Consider the following 27,529-nt stretch of genomic DNA (forward strand, 5'->3'; position numbering starts at 1 on the left):
ATCAGCGCTCGTTGGACTGGTTTGATGTATTTCAAAGACCCCATTTTAAGCATCCCGGGAGACCCAGGGGCGGTTAGTGGGTGGAAAGTTCTTACAATAAACTTTCGCCCACGAAAATCCCTTCCACCCTACTAACTGCCCCTGGGTCTCCGAGGATGAAAGAAAAGTTCATTTCAATTATTCGTGTGTCTTGGAAATACAGTAGAAACATTACCAAAACTATTTCTCGCCCCTGTCCCTATTAAATGTTGATTCGAAAGGCTGCAGTTTGCAAGAGAAACGTCTTAGAGAAGAAAAGCAACATTAATTTGGAGGAAGGGGTTAGCAAATTCGCATCGAGGTTTGCTCGAGGCTAAAATTTCTCATAAGCCGCGTACTTTAGCTTTTTTTTGAACAGTTTGTTCAAGATTGCATAATTATTTGGGATCAGTACCGCAAAAGAGTGAAGCGGGAGAAACTGCCTCGTTCAAGTAATGATAATGATATGCAATTCACACAGCGCTTGACAACACTTTGTGGGGACTTTTCCAGACTGGTTGTGGGTACAAATTGTAACCCTGTAGTTCACAATCAACTGAGTCAAGTGACAGCTGATCCCCGCATTCCGGAAACGAGACCAGACCACAGGATGAAGTTCGCAGAATAACCAATACTTCAGACTCCTGGACACTTAGTTCTATTTAAATTGACACGCCTGTTCATCTCCTGCAAAATTCAAGTTCAGTTGAAAGACAAACTTTCCCAGTTTTTTGAGCCTTAAATATGAGCACTGACGAACCAATTATCACCCAGTAATATACAACAAGTAATACCTAATGGTAAAATTTTATTTACAGGCAAATTTGTTTTTACAATCAGCGTCTGCTACTTGTACATTCCTTCACAAGTAAACATTAAAAAAAGTTAATAACGAGGAATCCAGCTGAGAAAAGTATCGCGTATGGCAAAATCTGCGTAGAAATAACACGAGCTCTCTTCAAATTTCATTCTCCAATCAAAGAACTAGTCCTCAGGAAGCTGTGATGTCAGCACGACATCATTAGACTATTTCACATTGCCTAGCAACTCAACTAACAACAACCGTGGGATGAAGCAACCTTTAGGGAGTAGCAGCTACTACGGTGACCACAACCAAAACGTCACAAAACAATAGGATTCAATGAGCAAAACAATCGCTCTGCACGCGCGTTTTAAAATATACTACATTTCTTCACCATCCTCTGTAAAACAACGTGAAATGAATAAGACTTAAGGTTTTGTGGAGGACGTTAGCACACGAAGGAGTAAGGTTCTCTTTTTTTTTTTTATCTTGAACGCTGTTCCTGCCAATTCAGTTCCTGGATAAAGGGGTTAGTTTCTAAAGAAACTGCGCTACTGCGTCAGTGGGGAAGAGAAACTAATGTTTGGTATATCAACAGAGTTGATAACTAAAAGTAAATCAGTGGCCACCGTAAAGGGATTCGAGTGCTGACGTTTCGTCAGCACACTGTACCAGGTTGAATGAGTTGTAATAATCAAGATCAAGCACGGTTAATTTATATTTTCAAGTGACGCTTTTGTTGGTGTTGCCCTGAACGATCCTTACGATCCCTAATTCATTCTTAAGCATGGCTTCACATTGTAGCTCCTGGTCTGTTCCTCAGTTTGTCTGTCTTTTTCTGGAGCTCCTTCTTAGCTCGCTTTCTCATCATCCCGCTAAAAATTTCCTGGTTGAATTTTACTCTCTTGGGTTTGAAGTTGGGATCCGGCTTGAAGGCTTGTTGCACAGGTATATCAGGTTCACTGCTTGGTTGGTCGGGCTGTGCATCCTTACTTTGTATGCTCTGGAACATTTCCAAGTTTTCTTTGATCCTTGGGTTGAATTCGTACGTGGGTTCCAGTGGCGCCTCGCCCAATGCCTTTTGTCTCTGATGCTTCATCTTCTCTGCATGTTTGATGTATGCTACCTCCTGGGAGTTTTTATAGCCTAGAAAATAATGGTAATGGTATTTATATACCGCATTTTCTTTATGCATATATTCAAATGCGGTTTTACATTACTACTAATCATGAAATAGCAGAAAGACCAGACCAGCACACCGGAAACTCCATGCCCTACTCTTGAAATAAAACGGACGAGTACTTTCGTGTGGTGCTGTTTTTTTTTTTATAAATTATTATTATTATTATTATTATTATTATTTATTTATCCATGATTGGAAAGGAAAATTAGCTTTTGGGATCTAAAAAAATTTATAAGTATTGCAAGCTTTCGATTCCTTAGCGGATACTCTAAGAAGTCAATTTATGTCACGTGACTTGAGGTGGTATGAGTCATGTGATAAAATGTCCAAAAAAGACTGCTGGTAATTTGTAACCACTGTCTCAATTGAGAGTGGCTACCCTGTTTATTTATTCATGGTTACCAGTCATTTAATAGAAATTCCCTCACTCTTCCTTAACTTTCACTGACCATAGAAGAAATTATTTCCCAATAAAGCCAGCAATGTCTTTTGAAACCACATTACCCTTGCCAACAAGGAAACCCTTTCCCAAACCTCCCTGAGCTCTTCAATGACTTTGAGGTAGAATTTAGTATTTCCCTGACTTGATACTGAATTCTGTGACATTCCCCTGACCTTGAAAACAATCTGTTTTTCCCCGACATTTTTTCCTGACTATACTTGTTACGTATTCCCACATACAGTGCGTGGATACAATTTACTTAGCACAGAATAACAGGCAAAAACCTGGGAATAATTCCCACAGGGCCACAGTAATTTGCTGTAATGCTGCATGCAATATGCTGTACATACAAAATGCTGTAGCCTCCCATGCAGTCGTTTTAGGAGGAGGGTAATACAAACAACTGTGAAGGAGAATAGAACAAAGCTGTTGCCTAAGAAAAATTTCAAGGAGCCCACCAGGCCAAAAGCTGAGACGTTAGAAGTCTAACATGTGAAGTATTTATAGGTGCTGCTGCAAAACATTTTGGTACCCAGAGCAATTTCTTGGGCAACCTAGGCTACCGGGCTCCTGTTAGGGAACACTGAACCTTGTAGATGATCTGTGGATTGAATACCAATGTGACCATAACTTTAGATGGAAGACACAGAGCAGAACAATTTCACTGACGCTTTTTGTTTTCAATCCTTCACATCTGAAAATTTCAAAGAAACTTATCACATTCATACCCAGGCAATCTTCTCACACCAGCTTAAGTTTACACAAAACAAATCCACGATAACTTACCAGCCTTCAAGTTTTCCAAAAAGCCTCCAGGCTTGTCATCACTTTGATAAGCCACCATTTCTGGAATTCCCATTGCTTTTCTTGCTGCGGGATGCGTCAGTAATGCAACTTGACCAACTGTAAACATGTTGGATGTTATCCAGTACACAAAGATAGCCTAAAACAACATTGGATTTCTCAACAGAATGCCACAGGGAGTGGGAAATCTGAACCAGTTTTGGTCTGCAAAAAGTAGGGTACTGGCCAAAGAACTCACAGGGTTCTCGTTAAGATTTGTAATAGGAGGTAATAAATTTGCAATAGCAGGTGGATACCATCTTGTTAATGTCTCCCAAGGATTGATAAAAGCATGGCAGAGCTTGAAGTCAGCATTATTTTTGATGAAAGAAAATGCTCAAACCAAGAGTGATTTCTTTACAGGCGATGGATTTTCAATGTGAAATTATCTGCTGGATGTTTTTACATTATTTATGGAAAGGAAATTCCCAAAACAACAACGAGTTATTTTCAAAATTAATAGGATGAATTTTGAAAGCGATTTTAATTACTTTGGAAACATATATTTTTTTCACGATTGCCCGTAACACAGTAAAAATAACTGGTTACCGGCTCCTAACAACAACCATGGCCAAAGAAACACAAAAAGTATACCCATGGGCCAATCCAGTAAGCCTAAAATATCAGCAGTGTAGCAGCAATAATATTGTTTTAATTGTGTACCAGCTATTATTGTTTTTAGGGTTGGGGGTATTGTTCCGTTGTTTGTTCTATTGATTTCTTGAAGGGTTGCAAGCCAATCACATGAGACATTATGACAGCTGCTACATCACCTCAAAATACACTTGAGGGTCAATGCTAGTCCCTTTAAAATACCCATGAACAGACTGACCAAAACTACCAAGGCTTTGTTTGTTGTATCACAAAGTGTCCAGGTGCTACTCGCTATAACCACCACTAAAATCATCATCATACCCCTCGAAGCTGGCAGTACTGTCCTCGTGCGGATGTAACGTTTTGGTAGCAGAGACGACATAAGCCTAGAGAAAATACAAAATTGCTTCCTCCCCAAAGCCCTTGCATTTCACTCCTTGTTCCCACAGAACTTCCCCCTCTGCCCAACATCCTGCCAGCTATGCCTCTTCCCCATTCCCCTCATGGCCTCACTGCTCTTTCTCATGAAACTTTTCCTTTGCCCAAAGACCTATCAGCTGTGTAGGCTATCATCACCATCGTCATCATCATCATCATTATCATCATCATCATCATCATTGTCATCATCCAAAAATGGCTCAAGAAAGGCAGTGATACAAGTGAAACATTAAAATTAGTTCATTTGTTTATTTGTTTGTTTGCTGTTTCACACAATGTTTGGCCATAATTCAAATTCATAATTTGGGTTACTTGATCCTGCTGAGAATTTTGCTAATCTTTCCTTTGATTCAGCACTGGATAGCTTGATAATGAACAGGTGCAGTCCAACCACATTTTCTCTTCCCACACATGCAGTTACCCAGAAATGGCCAGGCCAGCACTGACCAAGCTCTGTAGTAAGTAATTCTATCCCTGCATATCTAATTGACCATATTCAGTCCATGTTAAAAAGGATTGAAGAAACAGTCAACTGCTAACATTAAACGAACCAGAAAACAAACTTACTGCAGGGAACTGTGCAGTTATTGGAATCATTGCCACAGCCATGATGCGCATTACAGTCTTCATCGTCTTCATGGTTGGATTACTGATTCCCATCTCAGAGCCAAGCTGAAAGAGCAATATATGATGATGATCATTATTATTATCATTATTACTATAACTATAACCAATATTGTTAGTGTTAATAATAATCGTTTATTAAGGACCATGCCTACTTTTGTTACTGCTCATACCTTCTGCGAATCTGGATATACTCTTGCACTTTTCAGAGATAATAATGCTTCAATTTGATGAAAAAATACCATACATTGCTTTGTATTTTAGCACTTTGTAGAATAATATTATTATTGTTGCTTAATTATCTCTAAAAAAATGCGTGGTTACCCCCAATATTTTTCTTTTCGGGTTCCAATAGCCCTTGCTAAGATCTGCTTTTTCCGCATAATCATAAACCACACGAAAATGCTTTGGTATTAGTAGGCACCATCCTTAAGAAGGATTTCCACTGCTGTTTAAGTTTTACTTGCATTTATAAACAAAATTCACGCGGCGTTCAATTCCTCCAGGAAACATTGCCCAACGTTTTACTATGCATCCAACTCTTACCTCCAGCGACGCCAACATAGAGAAGCTGCATATGACTGGTAAAATGAAATATGGGTCAAACACTGTCAGGTCTTGGAACCAAAGATATCCTCCTGTCTGTAGAGACTCCACAGGCAAATAACACATCTTCCTTAGAGCCATGAAGAATGAAACAAAAAGTGGTATCTGAATAAGGGGAGCAAGTATACTCTGAAAAAGAATGCAAAGAAGTTGGTGAGTAAATTAAACACGGTCAAAGCAGATTTTGTAATTGTCCTGTAGCAAAAAGGTAGCTTAAGTTAGAACTGCTCTTTAGACATGCATGCTATGCAAGGAAACACCTCTCACCAAATTTTCTAAGACTACTTTACCTTTAAAGGGGAAATGTCTCCCATTCTTAGTGTCACTTTGAATAGCAAAAAATTAATATAATGGAGAAGTAAAGGTAATGGTCCATTTTTGTCCACAGCTTGTTTGATCTTCAAGTACAAATAAACCAGCATTAACCTTGAGTGGCACAAGGCCTGAATGGAATTGGACTGCAACTTGAAAAAAGTGGCCTAAATTTTAAAAGTCTGAAAATTAAATGATATGTTCTTCCTTCAAGAAATCACTGGATATAATTTCCCTTTTGGTGTTCCAAGAGCAATTCCATGTTTGAGAAAAGGTACCTTGTCAAAAATGTCATGCAGTTTTGACCAAAACCTAGCAAAATCCCAGTGATGGTACCCCTTTAGATCATTCATTCAAGATCATTCATTCTAGAAAAGTCATCAATTCCACACTTCACATATATCATCATTTTCATATCAATGACATCATCTGTTGAGCATGTCAGTTTGTTCAGATACCTTAAGTGGATGGCAGTCATTATCCTGATAGATTTGCTTTAACTTTAAACTTGCAGTTGCCTTAGCTGCTGCGTCATACGAATTTGCCAGCTCCCTTAACTGTGCTTGGATTTCCTCAATCTGAGGCCTGATATTGTTCAATTTGGCTGTATTTGCTTGTGCCTTTATTATAAGCGGGAAGCATACGACACGCATGACAATCGTAAGAACGGCTATGGAAGCACACCAAGATAAATTGCCACCAACATGCATAAGCTCCAGTGCTTGCTGAACAAGGCCGACAGGTGAGTACCCACCCAAGCCTAAACTGGCTAAGGTTGGTTCACCAAGAGAGGTCACCGCATCTGCCATGTCCTTAAGCACCTCACTGTCCAACATAGTATCTGATGCATTCTCTTGAAGAAATGGATTTGTTGTCTGTGCGCTTGTCTGCCCATCTTGCAAAAGCTCTGATTCAACTGAGTCACCTACGACATAAGTTTGATAATTATTTTTCTATCATCAACAATCATCACTCTCATAGCCTAAGGGGGCTGTACATGTACAGCTGTACGTGCACTCTTAGAATCCGAAGCATAACCCTGCAATCCTGTCATTGATGAGCCATTTTTTATGCTGGAACTAATTTTAGTCCCATCCATTCTTGAAGAAATGGATTTGGCAACTATACAGCTCTGCAAACGTGTTTCAACAGCCTTACAGTATTTCTATTTGTGACTCATTAGACATTAACTTCACAAAATAATATTGATCTCCTAAGTGTGTAAGAGTTCCTGGTCTAGTAACTGCGTGTAGGATGTCAACTGTGCATTGTTGAAATCATGCGAGCATGGGATGACAAATGGTCACAAAAGAAAGTGATCTATTCTGCCTCCATGTATTAACCCATTACGCACCGTGCCGGCCAAAACCGGCCGCGATTTTGGGCGCATTTGCGCGCACTCCACGATTTGAGCCTACCTCCCCTAGAAGGGAATTTTTTGTCCCCTATTGTTCTCATTGTCTTCAGAAAGGACTGACCAATCAGAATCCACTTACTGCGCATATATTTTTAGGTCTTAGGGGGGCCCAGACAAAAAAGCTTTTTGCCTTTAGGAATTGGTGTCCGATTTCAATTTTTGTTGCCTCGTGGGCCGCGCAGCTAAATTTTTAGTCGCCGATTTTCGCTTTTTCCGAAAGAAAACACACATTTTCGAAATGGTAAATCGAAAGAAGAACTGCTAAGGAATACTCAACAGTTTCGACAGCGAAAATCCGAGAAATAACGGCGAAGAAATTGCGCTTCGAGTACGAATTGTTGTTTTATCCAGGCGACGAGCGAGCGGACAGCTCAAATCATTGTTCAAGCCACGGACTTTCCGCGAAATTTTAGAGCACTTCTGGACATTCAACAGCCAAAAAATTACAGGTTTGATTGTGAATTTGTACTGAAATACTACTCTAATTGATCAATTCTTTGTACTCTGAACAGTTTTTGCGAAATATTTGAAAAACGTGCCCCGCACGGGTCGATAAATTCGCTTCGAATTGGACTTGTTCTTCCTTCAAATCGCTTGCGCGTCGCTCGTCTCGCATTTATAATTATACGCATTTCTTTCTAAGGCGTAAACAAAGACTTTTCTGAATAAATTTTTAATTTAAAAAAGCTTTCTGTGTGTTTTTCTTTCTATTTTTATTGAGAAAATGTGACAACTGTGTAATCTTGCGTAAACAAACACATGCTCTCGAGACTGATCAAATTTCACCCACGTGACGCGCGGATCAAATTACATCGAAATTTCGGAAATTTTTACCCTCAAGTTTGTTTTTTGGAAAATTTTTAATTGGCAACTAGGGTATTTTATTCCATAATTAGTAATTTTAACTATCTTAGACCAAAGGGGTGTTGTTTTTTTTGCCCTGTAAGTTATGTTTTTTTACTGCACATGGGGTAGGAAATAACCACTTTGCCAATTTTGCTGACTTTTGGAAAACCTCTGGAAACGGCTGGTGTTTAATGGGTTAAAGACCATGGATTTGGCCAGATATGGACTCTCATGGCATAAAATTTGATTGCATGATCACAAAAATTGTAACTGATTGCAGACAATCACAAATGGATGGAGATGATCAAAGAGAGAAAGAACATGGTTCTACATGTATCTTCTGTGATTGTTTTCAATCATCTGCACTCACAATCCCAGGGTTGCAGATGGCTGCAGGTAATTGCAGACTGAAGCTTGTTACCATATTAACACAGAATTGCTTGGGAACTGTGATCCTGTGATCGTTTGCAATCATACGGAAACCTGGCTTACATACATGTAAGCATACATAGAGTCGAACCTCCCGTAAGTGACCACCCAAAATGTTAAGATTTAGTGGTCGCTTAAGGGAGGTGGGCGCTTACGAGAGTTGAACCAGAGGGAGTCTCTTCTGAAGATCAGGTCTGACACATCTCTTTATTAGAAGAGAATTTATCACATACATTCTCCTAGTTACAAAATGAACAGTGCAGGGTTGTCACAAAAAGTTCCTGTAAACTCTGAGTAGCGAAGTACATACAGCGAGCATGAAGGTTAAAAACAATGAAAACTTATAATGCCGTCACCGCAAAGTGCTCGCTGACGCTTATGAGAGGTGGTCGTTTACGAGAGGTTCAAGCCATAGGGCTTTGACTTGGAAAAATTTGGTGTTTTGGATAGGTGGTCGCTTATGGGAGGTAGTCACTTATGAGAGGTGGTCGTACATGGGGGTTTGACTGTATGATTTTGGTTATACCAAATACATGCTTTTTACACGGAATGCCCGCAGGGCATGACGTGTCTAGGTTTCGGTCGGGTATCTTTTTTTTCATCGGTGTCGCAAATGTGCACATTAATTTATGCATTAAACTCTGTCCTCCCCTAGTAAGGATATTTTGTTCTGATTGTCTTCAACAGAAGCGGCCCAATCAAAATCTATTTTTCAGGCACATATCACGAGAGAGGGGACCCACTCATCACTTCCTGTGTGACATCAAATCATCATTTGATTTATTCATTAAAACTAGATTAAATTCTTCCCTCTCCCAGAAGGGATTTATTGTTTTGATTGTCTTGAACAAAAGCGGCCCAATCAAACTCCATTATCCGCGCGTATATCACGAGGGAGGGGACCCACTCATCTCTACTTGTGTGACGTCAAAGCAAATCATCATTTGGAAAAGTTGTTTTCGTTCAATGGCGGCCACATGTCTGAATTTAGGACTCCGAATCCGCCGTTTTCAGAAAGAAAACGAACGTTTTTCGAGCGGTAAATCGAAATAATAACTTCTAGGTAGTACTCGAAAGTTGAAACGGTGGAAATTGTGAGAGTTCACAGCGAAGAAACTTCGCTTTTACAAACAGATCGAATAATTCAAAGCCAAGGAAGCCAGACCAGTTCAGCGGGGTCATGACGTTATTGCAGAGTTATTCCCGGTATGATTCCCAGTAACACAATGATAAAAATCGTTATGGCAGAGTGATTTCCGGTATGTTTCCCAATAACACAATGACAAAATGTCAAGCAGTCTCTCTGAATAAAACCATTGAATTATTTCAATTGCGAAGGAAAGAAAGTTTTTAAAAATCTGCGAGGCATACAATGGGGAATAAATGGGGCTGCATTAAGCATTCCGTGTAGTGCCATTAGAGGGGCATCTTGTTAGAACTAGTTTCGGGCTAAAGTTGTTCATCACTCACTTTTTAAGGGTAAAAGCTTTTTTTAAGCTTAATATTAAAATATTAAGCTTAAATGCTGTTAAATGTGATGCCATGTTTGGGGCTAATATTTTATGCTAATTTAAAGCTTACCCGATGTCGAAGAGCTAGAACTCGACGAAGGCCACAGTGACATACACTTTGCACCTTGTACAACCGAGGGAGCGCTTCCACATCTGATACCGTTATAGCTACAAGCTCCAGAAAATTTCGCCGGCACACGGCTGGATCTTTTTGTCAAAACGTCTGTGACGTAATTTCGAGCAGAAATATCGCCGTTCCATGGAAAAAATATCTGAAATACAACCACAAGAGCCAACAGTTACGGTATGATTGCTCAATAATAAGCATTTTCTCGGCGTAAAAAAATCTCTATCACATGTCAGAAAGTTTGTTAACCTTGTGATTTGTCTTCATGGGAACTCTCCATGCTTTCAGGCAAGATGCTGTTCTGTGAAAATGCGAACCGCTTCCCACACGTGCAAAGAAGGCCGCCATCTTGCTCTTCGCCGTGGCACTTCATGTATGCCATCGCCTAAAATTCGCCCAAAGCACAGGACCCAGTTGCTTGAAGCATGGTTAGCGCTAACCCGGGACAACCTATAGGTTTTATAAAATACCTCTTAACCAATGGTTAGCGCTAACCATACTTCGAGCAACTCAGCCCAGGCGTCCCCTGCTCATTTCAAAACATGAATTTCCAACGAAAGTTGTTTTATTTCCTGTTTCTTGAGGTAGCTTTTCCAAAATGTTTCATCACGACTGACTGACAAGCAGTGACAAACTCTGGCTCAATCAGGCTCTATTTCGTTTTGTTTGGTGGCCATTCCCACCGGAAACGCGAAACGAAAGACTACTGCGCGACCTCATAAGAGAAAATGAAATCAATACTAATGCCTCAGATCGCAGGTTATTTCACATACACCGATAAACTCGATCACCAGCCACTGTTGGGGAAAACAAACCCCCGCTTCTTCCCCGAGGGCAAGGAATTCTTGGAGCGGAACTTCCGGACCCCCTCCCCCGGCGAGAGCGGTGAAAATCAAGCCTAATTCTTCGAGGGTAAAGGCTTCTAGGCGGAGTCTCCCCGGCTCCACTTAACCCACTGCATTGCCTGTATGGATTAGCGTTCTATCCACCTTGTGCGAGTTATATTCACTCCGGGGCTAGACGCAGGGTAAAAAAATGGCACCCAACCACCCCCCCTCCCCCAAAAAAAAGCTTTAAGGCGGAGCCTCCTCGGTCGATCGGCCCCGCAAAACCCCGTTGTATAGCTGCTCCCCTGCGGGTACGGGTTTTTTTTTTTTTTAATCTAATCTAAATCTCTATGGGGCATAAGCCCGCCACCGAGGATCTATGTGCAGATGCATGTAACTAAAATATAATTCAAGGTTGCTGTGAATAGTAGAACTAATGAAGAAAGGCTGCCTGTACAATACAGCTGGGGTTTTACATCGTATATTTACCCATATTTCGTCAAATAGGAATTAACTTACAAGAGCAAAATCAATTAAAATTAATTAATTTAATTAATTTACAAGGAAAAAATGTTACAATGAAAAACACCAAGAAACAAAAGAAAGAGCAAGCCGCACCAAGCCGAACTAGCCAAAATCTGAATACGAACAGTTCGGGCTCTATTCTAAATAACATGCGATCAACAGAGGTTTGAATGTCTGTAATGAAGATCAGCAGGAAGATAATTCGATTTATATTTGGAATTATTTTACCGGTATAGGGTGAAACCGCAGCTTGGGGTGAAACGAAATACATCACGGGGTCATTGGACTTCCTCCAGGCTCAGCAGGGTAAAAGGTTTTAATGAAGGCAGGGACGATAACGAGCTTTTTTACCGCATAAATTTAGAGTGATGTGTAGTACATTTTACTCCCTTGTTTGAGTCTTGTTTGCCCGGAGATCGAGAACCGCCAAAAATTTGAATTTGGGGATTTGTTTGAACTTGCCCAGCGTGGCTACGATGCCAAAAGAGGATTGGGTCGGATTGTTTTCTGTTGCTGGGTGACGTCACCGGATAAGAAATGTACACGCCGGCATCTCAAACGGTTCATTCCTCCGTCGTTCGACCGATCGCGCGTCCAGCAAAAGAAGACTGTAAAGTTTGAAGGAAATAACAGAAATTGAAAGGAAACGTAACGATCGTAGCTTTTCCAGCTAAATTTGTATACAGATTCCACTCATTGAACGATCGCAACGATCTGAGCTCGAGTTTGACAATCTACAAAATGTTGTCACCACGAGATCGATTGAGGGTAGGTTATATATTTCAGCGGGTTTCAAGACCATTAACTGTATCGTGCCGATGTAGATTTGGTTGTTTGTACATTTATTTACATGCAGGAAAGTTTATATAAGCTTACTAAATCTTTGTTTTTTTTTCCGCACTGTAGAGTGAAACTTCGTCATCCCCTTTCAAGACACCAATGTCTTTCAACCCGGACCTTGCACACAAGCCCTCGCCTTCAAGGAAAGAATTGTGGAAAGAGGAACTAGGACTTGATGGTAAGCCCTCCGTATTTTCGTACTTCCATTAACGCACGGCTAAACTACAGAACACAGAGCCACTTTCGAAGAAGTAAGCTTATTACATGCGGCGCGGAAGTCAAATTGAGGAAGGATGAGACTCGAGTGGCGTTTAATTTATGAAGGAGTGTTCCCGTGTTGTTTTGTGGCATCTAGAATCTTGATTAAGCTTAGCTTTAACTAAAATCGTGTCACGACTTTTATTTCGCAGATGATTCAGGCCCTGAAGAGGAGCAGTCTTCAAGTGCCGATGAAGAATTAGAACCTGAGGCAGATCAAGTTTCTAAAGGTATGTAAACTTTCTGCATAAAAGTTTTTGGAACGCGTTGTCACAGTTTGAATAGAAATCCTTGATTTCTGCTTACATGTATTTTATTCCGTTTTACTGCAACCTGTTGCATTTATCGCACGGCCATCAATTATCCGAAGTTAAGTAGCTTGTTTGTCGCGTACTGGCAAATTAACTTACATTTCCCTCACAGCCCATTTCGGAATGTCAATAAATTTGTCCCACTTAAACAATATTATTAATTTATAACATAAATGTCGCTGAGTAGGCCACAAAGGCTTGGATTTCAGTTCGTCAGCTATGCATTCGTTTATCACAACCACAGCATCATAATGCAGAAATGTTGAAAAAACCCATTAAAACAGATTTGTCTTACATGTAATTCTTATGAATTTTAATACCTCTTGTATCAGTAGATACTTTATTTTTCTTGTAAACAATGAAATACCACAAGCTGAGTTATCGTCATCAAAGGGATTGCATGCTAATTTAATGCATGGTTTTATACATTTTCTAAAAAAAAGATTGCTGATCATATTCCAAAACAACATATAATCTAATTGGGAGAGAGTTGAAGTATAGACAGCAGGAATCCAGCTGGATCACCTTGTAAACACAGTCAGTTACTGCACTCAAGGTGATTAGCAATGACTGAGTGGGGTCTGTAATCATACAAGTGATTAACAAAATTGTATGAGCGCATAGTGGGAGTCTGATTTGTTTCATCATGAGAATGATTACAGACTGAATTATATTACACGTACAAAGTCCTGTTACCAGTCATAACCATTTCAATTTCTGAGAACGAATGACTGTGACAAATAAAACAAAGCTCTAGTTTTATTTACGAAATACACTGGTCAAGTGCAACTGTCCTATTGCTGTTAGTGTAATTCGGTATGTGATGTCCAATAAATAACTTTGAGGCATGACACATCAATACTGTCCTTAAAGCTCAAATCATGGCTGATCAGATAGCCAGTCAGATTCAGTAATTTTGTTATAGTTATGATTAAAATGTGAATATTGAGACCTGTAAAGATCAGGCGCTGGTTGTTCAAACAGCGGATAACTCTATCCAGTGGATAGATCGCTATCCAGCGGATAAAATGTACTCCAACCAATACATTTGTTGTTGGATAACGACTTTCCGCTGGATAAGGTTATCCGCTCTTTGCATGAACAACCGGGGCCAGAATTACAGAATTACACTGAACATAAAGGACTCCTGTAATTGATCCATAACAGTGGCAATTCAGAGTTCTCACCCGTCTACGTTAATGGGGCCTCTGAATTTTGAAATCATCACATTGTTGTTGCAGGTACATCAGTTGAGTTTCAGGCCCTTTTGGCTGAAATCAAACAGAAGGACAAACAACGTGAAGAGTTACTGATGAAGCTAAAGGTTTGTTTGGCTGCTATTATTAGCAAATATTTGGTTTGTATCAACAGAGTTGACAATAGGTACTGTGGCCACTGTAAGGAGATTCAACTGCTGGTATTTTGAGTCTTATCCCCTCTTCATAGCAGATAATTGCCCAGCTGATGAAGGGCTAATATAATGCTTGAACTGTCAGTACTCAAATCTCCAAAATACCTGTTGATAAAACCAAACATTTCTTTTCACTTCTCACTGATACAGCACCTTAATTTCTTGTATTAGAAACTTATAACCCCCTTATGGCAGTTTACTGTCTGACAGAACTCCTTTGTAATCATTATTATTTGGCTGGGTCCTTTATTTGGATCTTCTTGCTTAGAACCTAGTCCTGACAGAGTCAATTCCCAATAAATAAAGCAGGTTCTGTGCTAGCTGCCAACCTCTGCAGATCTGAAATGAGGAGATTTTTATGATTGCCACCCCCCTTCCCCCAAAGGTTGTGCAAATTGCCCCATTTCATGGGTTTCTGTAAATGTCTGTAACAGCTAGATAGGTTGAATTTAAACTTAAGATGCATAAAATGCACCCAGGAAGCATAAGATATGAATTTGAAATGACATTAATTTTGAAATGTTGTGGGTTTGGGTAAAATTTGGCTTTTAAATGTTAGTTGAATGACTGTCGAAAAAAAGATCAAAAGTCACTTTTATCTGGTAGATTTGGTGACCCGTATGGAAGAATTAGAAATTTGTTCAGTGTTTGGGAGACTTCCAGATAACCCACAAGAAATGACATTAGTCTGAGCCATTTTAGGTTGAAGTTGACCCGGGAGCTCTTTACACCAAGGCTTTCAACTGAAATTTAAATCTTCATCTTCCTCATGACTGTATATCATTTATTTTATCTTTAGATATTTAGTTTTCAACAAAGTCAACATTTTCTCCTTTCTGTAGTTTTCTTTCTTTCTTAACCCTTTAACTCTTAACATCAAAGAACAAATTCTCCTTTCTTGTCCCCATACTTTCTTATAATTTACTGGGGAAAAGTTATTAAAATATCAAGAAAATTCATCTTGGGTGATCATATCCCATGACCTCATGGGATGTATAAGCAGTGATATCACAAGGAGAAATTTGATGCTGATTACTGTTAGAGCTTAACAATGTTTCTTATTTGACTTGCTTTTACAGACCATGACAGACAAAACTGCCAACTACAAGTCCAGGCTTCAAAAGGCAGAAAACAATAAAAAGTCTCAGATAAAAATTCTAAAGAAAACCCATGAATCTCAACTGGCAATGAAAGCTGAACTCATTCACAATTTAGAAGAACTAATTGAAGAACAGGAAAGCAAGATTGCCGAGCTTGAAGGCCACATCAAGGGTTCAAGCCCTTCACAATCAATACACAGCACAAACACTAAGTTATCAAGTATAAGAAAACTTGTGGACTCCATAAATGATTTACATGCAGAAAAAAGTAGGATTCATGAAACGTGGCTGTCCACCCAGTCGGAGCTAGAGACAGTGAAACAAGAACACAGTGAGACCATCAGCCAAATGTCAGATAATATTACTGAACTGGAAACAAAACTCCGCAAATCACAAGCTGAAATAATTAAGTTACAGAACTCTGGGCCCAGCAACAATGTAAGTAGTTCTGTTTTCCAGGTAGTATTTATGTGGCCTACTGTACATACATGTACCAGTGATTTCCAGGCAAGTGCAAGAAGAGAACAAAAGCTTCCGGGGGAAACTACTGCTATATATGCAGACTTGTCTAGTATTTGTGAAACACTGGAGGTATACTACAGTGTAAGAACTTGTAGGGTCTTTAAATAACCACAGGCTGAGGACCAAGTAGCTGCCTTTACTCTCTGACATCTGCAAATGATTGCACAGACCTTCAAGTGACTAATATGACCACATGTAGATGGCAGACCTGTCTCCAACGACTTTTGGGGGCATACATCTATGTCATCGTACATAATTTTATAGCTTGCAAAATCCTTTCTAGGACAGTTTCTAAGTTTCATGATGCATTGCAGTAAAAGTAAATTATTAAAAACTGACTCGTTGGATAATGCAGGTCCAGAGGTTTGATTGGTTTAGCCGCCATGGTATATAAGCCATTAAAAAAATTATATTGTTTTATACCATGCCCCCAAAAAATATGATACTTAGAGAGTAAGCATCAGGGGGAAAAGTCACCAAGATTTTAATAGTACTGTAAGCTTTTCTGATTGTTTTTTAATGGAACAAATATTCCACTTGCACTTGTTGGATTTTAGATGATTAAAGCCAACTCGGCGCTACGGGCTTGTTTGGCTTTCTATCATCCCAAACGCACTTGTGTAATAATTGTTCGTTGTATAATATACAAATACAGGAACAAATGCAACCGAACTAGCAAAAGGTAAAAATAAAGTCCCAGCAAGTAGGTGCTTTGTTGAGCTTCTAAACTAAGCGCAAACCAGTGATAAAAACCACAGAGTGATGTTCTTTGACTAAATTGAAGGCTTATATAAAGAAATCCAGACACTTTCAAATAAAACGAAAAATCAGCCGAAAAAGTCACTTACGCCGCTCTTGCCTAAAAGTAAAAAGTACCCGTCACAATTTCTATAATCTAAGGTGGCAAACAGTTTAACTTGATGATGGTGCTCAACCAAAGCTATTAATAGTGTCTTGTAGTCATCGCATAATGCTTGATTGGGGAAGAATTGTGGCGGACGGAAGTGGCAAGTTTGAAGGAAAACTTTGTACTGAACGTAAGTTTGAATGATTACATCCGCTTGGTTGTGTAGTGTAAAGTAAGCTCAACCTGGCCCACTGCCTTCTGTGCTGTAAATTAACGTACAATGTCTACCAGTAGCGTAACAGAACAACTGCGGATGATTGGATGAGCTTTTGAAATCAAACTTAGCTAACCTTAAACCCGGTATTTCTCTCTCCACAGAACAACACAAAAGAAAATGACAAACAACTCCTTTCGTTGCAAGAAGACAATGGCAATCTAAAAAAGAAGGTGCAGAGTTTGGAGCATGAACTACAGAGCACCAACAAACTTCACCTCAATACAAAGAACCAACTGGAGGATGAACTTCTGGGTCTAAAGAAAAAGCTACGGGACACTGAGGCAAAATACAGCAATCTAGCTTCTACCCCACCAAAGGTGAGCTTGTAAAAAAATTATCAATAGACAATTATAGTAAAGACATTAGAGAGATTTGAATCGCGTTTACGGCAAACGTGAGATTCGCGTTTATGTCTTCTTGAAAAAATGAGTACACAGATGATAATAGTGCTGGTTTTCACTGGCGACGGAGTCAGAGCGCTTCCGACCAAGTGAAAATCTAAAATAGGAGTCGTAATATAAGCGGAGTCATTTATAAGCTCAAAGCGTTCGGGCGTCATGCGTGAGCAGCTAAATGGAGGGGAATTTGCATTGATTATCTTTCCAAAATGCACACAAAAAAAACTATGACAAATTTCAACTGTGAGCTTGACTGTAAAACATAAAAATTACGAAATTGAAAATAAAATTGCAGGACACCTACCGAAAGTAGAATTCGCGGTCACCTAATCGAAGTTCCCTGACGAGAATAGCATACTCTCCCATCGCTGCTTGACGTGGATTACGATAGATGTCTCGAACCCAAAATCGCTTTCTTTTTCGAACTTCCTATGGCGCTTCTGCCTGCGCAAAATAATGATCAGTAGTAGCCAAAGCACAACCAAGTTGCTCCTGTTCGTCCGCCATGTTTTCTTTAGCGCCACAATTTGCATTTTTCGCGGGCCTGGAAAGGAGCATTTTGATTGGTTTATTCTTCGGCTTCCGACTCCGACAATCTTTGTTTTCACTTCTCCATTAGACTGGGGTCAGTTTTCAAAACAATTTGTGCGCGCGATGCGAGACATTTTCGATTCTCTTTGTAATTTTATTTTCGTGTTTTACTACAGACAAGGACCATTTCAGTTGTTTCAGAGGAGACCAAGAAACAACTTGATCAGATGATAACGCAGAATAAGGAACTAGAAGAAGTACTATCGAAAACAAGGTCCGACTACAACGCTAAGGTATGTTAGAGGCTTGCTTATTGTCCTGCTGGGAATGTGGGAACAAATTCGTGTTTTACTTTGCGATATGCCGACTTCGAAATTGCCCGTTCCGGAGTTCAAATGGAGAATGGGGACGAGTTTTAAATTTTCATTTAATTAGAAATTGGAGTCCAAATAAAGAGAGATCCATATTAAGAAAGAAAGATCACATTAAAATTAGTCAGTTTACCAAGTTTGAGGTTCTGCCGTTAGATTGCAACCATGTATGAGGCTTTCAAGCATCGGAAAAATTAGAGACTTTGTATGGAATTCAGGCGACCTTTGACAGGTCACAGCCTGGTTACTACGCAACTTTTATGTGATCTTTCTGGCGACGGGGTTCATTTCTTCATATGAGGCAACTTGAACAATCTGTAAATTAGCGTCCACTCCCTTCATGAACTTCGGAACGGGTAATTCACTTTTTAATACATTCATGAGATCAAATTTGCAATCACAACTCGAGGATACCGTATGAATAAAAGAAGTGCCTCCATCTATTAAGCGGCGGACCAAAGACCAATAATACTAATAATAATAAGGAAGTACTCTAATACAATAACAACAGTGCTGCCCCTGGATAAGCGCCACATCCCAAAAGAGCGACTTTTAGTTGAAGTGTCAAAGTTCATGTACACTAAACTGTATAAAAGGGAAAAACGAAACACTGATTTTGTAACTAGCGGACATGTACACAGTAACTGGTAGTTTAAAATAAACTTCCTTTGTTTTTTGTTATCGTTTTTCGAAAAAAGAAATACAGTATTAGTTTTGGTTCATCAGAAAATGTTGCTTTATTATTAAACCAGTTATTTTAAGCGGCTACACCGAAAAAGAAACGCCGCTCTCAAAAAGGTTCCGCAGCAAAAAGTTTAAGAATTCCAACCAGTTCCTCGGCGCTCGTTTTTAAGTTAAATACATGTAGTTTGTTACGTAGCTTCTAGGAAGCCAAGTCAAGCTCGTTTCTTCAAACCTTGAGTATTTGTTTTCTCTCACAGGTGTCTGCTCTTCAGTCAGATATCAAATCGTTGAAGGCAAACATCACCGAGTGTTCCAAGAATGAGCAGAAGGCTTTAGCGGAATGTAGAACACTCCAGCAAGCTCTTAAAGACAAGAACGATCTTGAGTCTGGGCTTCGTAAAAAGGAAAATCACATTAAGGAGCTGGAAAGCGAGGTACAAATACTTCGTACTGCTTGCCCTTTGAGTCCCAGTAGTTACCAGCATTAAATTTTCCCCTTACAATATCACTACTTGATCAAACGTGTTTGGCATAAGAATGAGGCAAATGATCAGCTAAGAAAAAAAACCTTGATGTTCAAACGAATTCTCTCAACCAGTATCACAAGAAATGTACGAAGAGCAGTGAGGAGAATATGCCTTTTGATACTGGGGGCTCAGAGGGTTAAATAAATGAAAACCATCAAAAAGGACAACCATGTAGACAATGTTCCAGCTAGGAGAGGCGTCTCAGGTCAAAACGAGACAAAGTTGGCTTCCTGACTCGACAATGGTAAATTTGAGAAAATTTGGGAAGACCTACGCCTATTGGCACCTTAAAATTCTTCATTGAATCCTCGCCTTTGAAACTTAAAAACTGACATAAAGTCCCCAGAAGCTGAGCCAGAAGTTTGCTCTCACCTCCAATTTATCTTTCAGATTTAATCGCTATCAGTTACATTCAACGTGAGTTTAAATTGCTGGAACTTTAAAGCTGTCGTCGGTTTAAAATATTTTGCATAATGTACTTTAAAGACTCAAACGAGAAACGAGTTTGTCGTAGTGCATTCATATTTTCATTCCAATGTTTGTCTTTGATTTTCATTATTTTCACGAATCGCGATTGTACAAAACAACGAAAATTTGACCCCCTAAGAAAACCTTCTAAGGGTCACTGTCCAAACCAACAAAAACTACTTCGGTGCGGTTCAGTGTGTGTTTGATTACAGTTACTGCAACTAACCGGTTGATAAATTGTTCATTCACCATCAAAACAGATCATCAAGTACAAAGCAGATATCGAGCAGCTGGGGCAAGAATTTGAAAAACAAATGAAAGATTTTGAAGACGAAAAGCGAAAACTTATAGAAGAGGAGAGAGCTAAAGCTGGAAGAGAGTCGAGTATAATGCGATCTAAACTCAAATGCGTCACACTACAAGTTCAACAAATGAACTCCGTCATTGCAAAAGTTAAAAGGGAACAGCAAGACCTCAGAATAAGCTGCTTGAAGCTTGGGACAGGCATAAAGCCAGCGGTTCGCGAGGCAACTAAACAGGTAACTCAAATCTTCTCATTAAGGAACTCTAACGTCACGTCACGCACTTCCCCCTCCCCCCCCCCCCTCCCTTACGTGGGGAGGAATGCGTGACGTGACGTGCCAAAGAACAATTGCATAAGAGGCTACCATGGGCCTTTTGCACGAACTGGTCACACGGTACAAAATCCACCATACTGGATGGCAAAAGAATGTAGTAGATTCGAACACAAAGGAATTCCAACCTGTCAAGCTTGATTTTCCTTTGTTCTCATCTCGAGGTCCCAGTGGAGGATGCCACGCTTTTTGCCGTCCAGTATGGCGGATTTTTTACCACGTGACCAGTTAGTGCAAAAGGCCCATTGTGCATGTATAGGATGAAATTGAAGCGGGAGTTTTATTGGTCGAGTTGGCCGTGCGGAATCAGGTTTTTGCAATGTGGAAATCTTGATTTTTTTCCATAGCCTGCGAAAGCAGACGCCTTTTTGAGCTCTTGATTCACCCGCCAGAAATACCGGTACGTAAAACGTGCGGGAAAAGATGTCTGATCTCGCAGGGGGGTGGGGGGGAGGGGGGCGGAGAGAGATTTACGAAGCTTTTGTTATTTAAGATGTATCCTAACTACCGCATCTAAACAACAGGTTTCCGGAATTGCATTCAAACACTGCTTACCCGGCGGGTCAGGGTTTGTCTTATCCACATGCGTATTCCCAAAAATTCTGCGAGCGGAGTGAGCGAATTGACGACCCATTTACCGATTTCGTTTCGTCACATTCCCCGAGAAGCCTGTTCTTAGACTTCCAATATGCAGTTCAATCTCTAAGCACTTTTTATGGACGTCCTTTGTAGTGATGGCGGCAATTATATGGAAACCACCCTTTTTTAAAGGAAACTCAAGGAGCACGGATGACGCAGTGGTGGTGGCACTCGCCTCCCACCAAATGGCTCAGGTTCGATTCCCGAACTCTGTGTCATTTGTGGGTTGAGTAAGAGTTTGTTTTTGGCTCTCGTCCCTGCTCCGAGAGGTTTTTCTCCGTGTACTCCGGTTTTTCCCTCCCCTTAAAAAGCAACGGTTTCCAAATTCCAGTTCGATCTAGAGAGTGTCCCCATACTGTACAGCGAATTCGACCTTCTCGTCATGGAATTATGCGCTATACAATTTAAAAAAACTTTTACGCTTGTAGTGTACAAGTTGGGCCGTTAGTTTGGCATGCGCACATTGAAAGAAACTTAATGAAAAGCTCAAAAACAAGTTCATCAATTTGGTTTCTGTATGCGCGTGTGATAACAAGGGCCTAGATTGTTGGTTACAAGTGTTAACGCTTTATTAAATTGGACTCTGTATTCAGCGAGTTTACCAATAGGCCATTGCTGAGTTGCTGTAAACCTCATTATGAAAGCGAGGCTAAGTGCAAAGTTTTCATTTTGAAAATTAGTTTTCCTTCATTTGCAATCATAATTAATTTTAATATCAAAAACCTGGCACTTCGCAACTCGGAAATGGCCTATTGACCGAGCTCTTAATCAACCTTATCGCGATTTTTCTCACAGATTGTTAAACGGATCGAAGGTATTGACGACAAGAACAAGCAGCTTGTAACAAAGTATAAAAAAGAAATGACTCTTAGGAAAAAGCTTCACAACGAGTTGGTGGAGTTGAAGGGCAACATCAGGGTGTACTGCAGAGTTCGCCCGCTGATCAAAGAAGATGGCGGTGGAAAACAGGCTGAGAGTGTTATCAGTTTCGATGAAGACGATGATGGTATTCTCAGCGTGTTTTCCAAAGGCGCGAACAAGCCTTTTGAGATGGACAAGGTTTTTCGACCGGAGTCCACCCAGGAACAGGTAAGAAGGAAGAAAACAATTTTATTTCCACCAAGCAGATATTCTCTGCTCCCATTGGTCGAGCTTTCGAGCTGCAGGCAGCTGCAGTTTTGTTATCGTTTGATGTCCTTAACCTACAATTATCTCCTATTTTTTTAGGTTTTTGAGGAAGTGAAGGCTCTGGTTGTTTCCTGCATTGATGGTTTCAATGTATGTATCTTCGCCTACGGTCAAACTGGGAGCGGGAAGACCTTTACTATGGAGGTAGGATCATTCTCTGTTAACATGAGCATTTACGCCTTGAAACTCTAAAAACTCATCGGTTGTTCAGAGAGATGACTGGAAGTCTCGGCTTGACTGAATGGTATAAAAAATTAGCTGTGTAAACTAACATTTCAGACAAACCCACATTGTGCATGGTAATAAATTACACTGTGGATCAGTAGAAACTGAGTGCTGCTAAGTAGGGAGATTGAAATAGTTGTACTGGCGACACTGCACAAAATCCCACTTGATCATCAGTCACAGTATGCTTTATTTCTAAATAATTGGCTTGTGACAAATGATGGATCAGAGTATTGACTCTGTAGTCTACGTTGTAGTGCTAAAAGAACCCATGAATTTCCCACTGAGTGTTTCATCTAAAGCCTTAGTAAGGAAATGGGAGATCGCACGAGACAAAGACAAATGAGATGGCAAATGCTCGTTCAAAAACGGATACAGTGAGACTCGGTTGTTTAGTCCAACTACACTGTACTAACCGCTGAAAGGAAGGAAAGAAAATTACAGAAGGAGGGAGAGCGAACTCCTCCTTACAACATCCTACCTGATCAGTCATAAAGGTCACGAGAATTCAAGAAATAATCACCAAAGGTGAAATGTCTTGATTGTTGAACAAATTCTCACAACTGCTACTATACGAAAATGTATGGAAACAGTCAGGAGAATTTGGCGTCGTGGTTGATTCAGTCAGTAAAGGGAAATTTAATCCAGGGATAAGAAAATACTTATTTTTGACGTACAACACCTGGCTAGAAGAGAATAATAAAACCTTCGGGAGGCATTTTTCACGTCCGTAACGTTTACGAGCAAGGCCGTGTGTCTTTGTTCTTCAACTGCTCCATATAACGTTATGTTTTCTTTCAATCCGTAGGGCCCTTCAGAAAATCCCGGAATTAATCAAAGAGCTCTTCACCTGTTATTTGAGGAAACTCGTGACCGGGGCGTCGATTGGGGTTTCAGCATCAACGTGTCAGTCATCGAAATTTATAACGAAATGCTTCGGGACTTACTCGGCGATGATCCATCCGCAAAGCTTGAAATCAAGCAAGGAAGAGACGGTCTTTTTGTTCCTGGGCTCACAGAAATTCAGGTCAATAATGTGGATGAGCTGAACGAGGTAGGAATCACCTCAACCCTGGTGTGTCAGAGTTGCATAATGAACAAATTTTGTCATATTTCTTTGGTAGAAGGAAGGGGAATTAGCGTAGCTTTCATTTGAGTGGTCACTCTCACGTATACTATCACAGGTAGGTTCATACAAGTCCTGGAAATCCTGGAAAGTACTTGAATTTTAGTCTGGCATTTTTTCAGTTTGTTCGATTCGTTGACAGTGAGTCTGATTGATTGATTGATGGATTGATTGATTGATTGATTGATTGATTGATTGATTGATTGATTGATTGATTGATTGATTGATTGATTGATCGATCGATCGATCGATCGATCGATCGATCGATCGATCGATCGATCGTTCTGCCTGCCTGCCTGCGTGCTTAATGATTTACTGGTTTTTTATAATCAATTGACAGGTATTTGCCATGGGAAAAACTAACAGAGCCACAGCCATTACAGACATGAATGAGCATTCCTCTCGCTCACATGCCCTGCTGTGTGTAACGGTTGTTGGTGTTAACAAGACAACAGGCCACAGAACTACAGGTAAAATAACATTTTCCTTGTAGCATTTTTATTGTCTAAACCATTACAGCTCGACACACTGGCAAACGTAACTGTTTGCGTGCTACGTTGCATAGAGGAACAGAGCCTGAAGCGGCCAAAATAGATGAAACGCATATTTCTATAGAGATTTGCCTTCACCTTTTCTGACGTCGCACTGTTTAAGCTATAGCTAAAGCTATTTTTTAAGTAATTTGTTCGTGACAAAGGAGCAACCAATTTTTTCGCAGTGTCCCCTAAGGCGGAGTAGCCTGGCTGTTTCGTTGCGTTTAGCAAACTTAGAGCATAAATAATCAGGAGCAAGACGATTTCAAGACCCGTATTATACCATTCAGACTTTCTGAATTCGACGCTGACTCACACAGATATCTCCAACCAAGTTGCTGTATTACATGTAAGCACCCAGGGCCAGCTTTATTACAAGAGAAAGTTAAGACTCAAGCGGCACGATTCTGAAGCTTTTGTAGTCTATCCAACTGGTGTGCGCTCATAGCTTCAATTCTCGTCGGACTCAGAATATTTCCCTTGTCCAATGTTCATCACACCCTTAACTTTCTCGATTCCGGTGTAATTTGTTGCGTGTTGTCCTCAGGAAAGCTCAATCTAGTGGATCTTGCCGGAAGCGAGAGAGTGTCCAAGAGTGGATCAGAAGGAGCGCGGATGAAAGAAGCTCAAAATATCAACAAGTCTCTTTCATCCTTGGGAGATGTCATCCACGCTCTGAAGAACAAGAACTCTCACATCCCCTACAGGAACTCAAAGTTGACCTATCTGCTTCAGGAATCATTAGGTGAGTCGCGATCCGTAAAGGCGCTGTTATATTGCGCAAGTTCTCTTCCAACCTGTCTCGTGATTTTGTTGCGATGTTGTACGACAAGTACCCTTGCGAGCAGAGGTAACGCTGCGCAGTGTAACACGGCCTGAAATAAACATGTCTTACCATGTTGTTGCAGTCAGAGTTACTCGAAGTAGAACCGACTTCTCGCAACGATTTTGCGACAACCCAAAAAATGGTTAAAAATGTTATTTTCAGGGATCGTTACACTAGGCAGCGAAAAGCAAAGCAGCTCAAAGCAACTCGGAAATGGCCTATTCAAAAGGCTAGCATATAGCCAGTCCTGGAGATTGGCGCAATCCATTTGGGAAGTGATAATTCTGGGCAACTACTTTTCGAGAAATTTGACTAATACAAAGCATCCTTGGTTTAAGAGATAGTGAATGGTTGTCTCCCTGGCATAGACACAGTTGTAAGTTTTACGTCCTGTCTTAACCTTACGATCTTACGCATGAACCGTCGTTGGATATACTGCCAGGTAGTGCGGATTTTTCAGTGTATAGATCACTAACCATCTGACTGCTGTTATTGCTATTTGCAGGCGGGGATTCCAAGACCTTGATGGTTGTTCAAGTCGCTCCGGTTGAGAAAAACGTCGGTGAGACTGTTTGTAGTCTCAATTTTGCGCAGAGAGTGAGGACTGTTGAGCTTGGGCAAGCCACGAAACGAACAGAGACATCTGAAATGGCTAACATGAAGGACAGACTGCGCGAACTAGAGGTACGATGCAAAAATGTAAATGTGTTGTTGTTGTTGTTGTTGTTGTTGTTGGGGTTTTTTTTTACGATTTTTATTAGCCTCACATGACACAGAATGCAACATTTAGAATACTTAACACTACTTCCAATACTTCCAATACTTACTATACTAACAATATTTACAATGCTAACAGTACTTACAATACTTTCATTGCCGTTACTATCTTACCTATGCACAATACTACTCTACATGTTGTTTTTGGTGGAATTGCACTTAGCTATCCAAGCTAGTTTACAGGCATTCCACTCAATTAATAGTAAATTTGTAAAACAAAAAACATTAACAGGTTAAAAAAAGCTTAACAGCCAGGGCCCAGTTGCTTGAAGCATGGTTAGCGCTAACCCGGGTTAAATACCATGACATTGACAACCTATAGGTTTTAATACCTCTTAACCAATGGTTAGCACTAACCATGCTTCGAGCAACTCAGCCCAGGAGACAGAGTAGCTGACTATTTACACGCGTGGCCCGGCGAGGTGTTGGACGCGGATCAACCTTGAAACAACTCAACCTAGTGATCAGAGCGGGTCTTGAACCTGCGATCCTCGAAATTCCAGTCCGGTGTTCTAACCACTCGGCCAATACTGCTTCCGAATAGGGTATTCCCGTGTTGTTGTGAGCCTCATTATGAAAGAGAGGCCAAGTGCAAAGCTTTTCTTTTGAAAAATAGTTTCGTTTGCAAATGAATGAAAACTCATTTTCATAATAAAAACCTTGCACTTACCCTTGCTTTCTTATTGAAATTCAAAGCAACTCGGGAATGGCCTATTATTTTCGACAGCTCTCGACAACTTTCTACGGTTTTGCATCGAGGATCATTGAGCATCCTAAAGTCTTGAGCATTTTGATAGCTCAATTTTGGTAGGTACTCAAAGAACGATAACTCAAACTGCGAGAAATGTTGTTTTATTAAAATGGACCGCACCGAGCCGCGTAGCTAAATTGTCGCAGATCATTTGCGTTTTATTCTCTTATCCAACCGGCAATTGCACGTGACCTTTGAAGCCGTTGAACTAAACCACTTTGCTTTCCGAGACTTCCACAATAGTGATTGGCAGGGGTGAAAAACGAAACTATTGTTTGTTTTGAAAGTTCGGCTCCTCTCTCGTCAAAACTGAGCTCTGTCGGCACTCCATGCTTACAGCAATTGATCACGGTTAACATATACCTATCTCTTAATTGTTTTACAGGGATCGTCCGGTTCGCCTTCAGCCTCTCCAGCAAGGGGTGGGGGAGTAAAATCAGCCAAGAAGCTCCGATACTAACTCCAGAGAAAAATGACACTTCGGAACGGATTGTCTGTGAAGAGGTCATTGAACCAGAACCACAAAAAAGTACTCAAATTATAAACAGGTTTGGAATTACAGTGCAGCTCAGAAATAAGCGAACATCGCATACGCGTATTACTTGCGTGATTGTTATTGTCTTTGTAGCATCACGGCAAGGACTGAAAAAAAAAAACGATATCTCCTGGTCTCTTTGGCAGAATTCGCTGATTCAAACGGTAAAATGCTCTCCCTTCATTGGCAATATTTTTCTTGAAAC

The 27,529-nt window shown here is 40.4% G+C and overlaps 2 protein-coding genes across 2 annotated transcripts; one reads left to right on the plus strand and one right to left on the minus strand.

Moving 5' to 3' along the window:
• Positions 1 to 809: 809 nt before the first annotated feature.
• Positions 810 to 10,590, minus strand: LOC146473565 (mitochondrial inner membrane protein OXA1L-like). Its single transcript, XM_085118266.1, has 7 exons — positions 10,442 to 10,590; positions 10,136 to 10,337; positions 6,321 to 6,787; positions 5,491 to 5,679; positions 4,888 to 4,992; positions 3,232 to 3,388; positions 810 to 1,966 (listed from the first exon to the last, which is right to left on the minus strand). Exons 1-7 carry the CDS (start codon positions 10,538 to 10,540, stop codon positions 1,614 to 1,616), a joined length of 1,572 nt encoding a protein of 523 aa, XP_084974392.1. The 5' UTR covers positions 10,541 to 10,590; the 3' UTR covers positions 810 to 1,613.
• A 1,500-nt stretch (positions 10,591 to 12,090) lies between these two features.
• Positions 12,091 to 27,343, plus strand: LOC146473566 (uncharacterized). Its single transcript, XM_085118267.1, has 16 exons — positions 12,091 to 12,312; positions 12,451 to 12,562; positions 12,795 to 12,872; positions 14,195 to 14,277; positions 15,444 to 15,902; positions 17,212 to 17,427; positions 18,216 to 18,332; positions 19,352 to 19,528; positions 20,350 to 20,628; positions 22,159 to 22,452; positions 22,591 to 22,695; positions 23,585 to 23,830; positions 24,243 to 24,372; positions 24,983 to 25,180; positions 25,767 to 25,945; positions 27,175 to 27,343. The coding sequence occupies exons 1-16, from the start codon at positions 12,286 to 12,288 to the stop codon at positions 27,247 to 27,249; spliced, it is 2,775 nt and encodes a 924-aa protein (XP_084974393.1). The 5' UTR covers positions 12,091 to 12,285; the 3' UTR covers positions 27,250 to 27,343.
• The last annotated feature ends 186 nt before the right edge of the window (positions 27,344 to 27,529 follow it).

This window comes from Pavona decussata, unplaced genomic scaffold (genome assembly GCF_977016875.1).
Source record: "Pavona decussata unplaced genomic scaffold, jaPavDecu1.1 SCAFFOLD_93, whole genome shotgun sequence".
In the NCBI taxonomy this organism is placed as follows: Eukaryota; Metazoa; Cnidaria; class Anthozoa; order Scleractinia; family Agariciidae; genus Pavona; species Pavona decussata.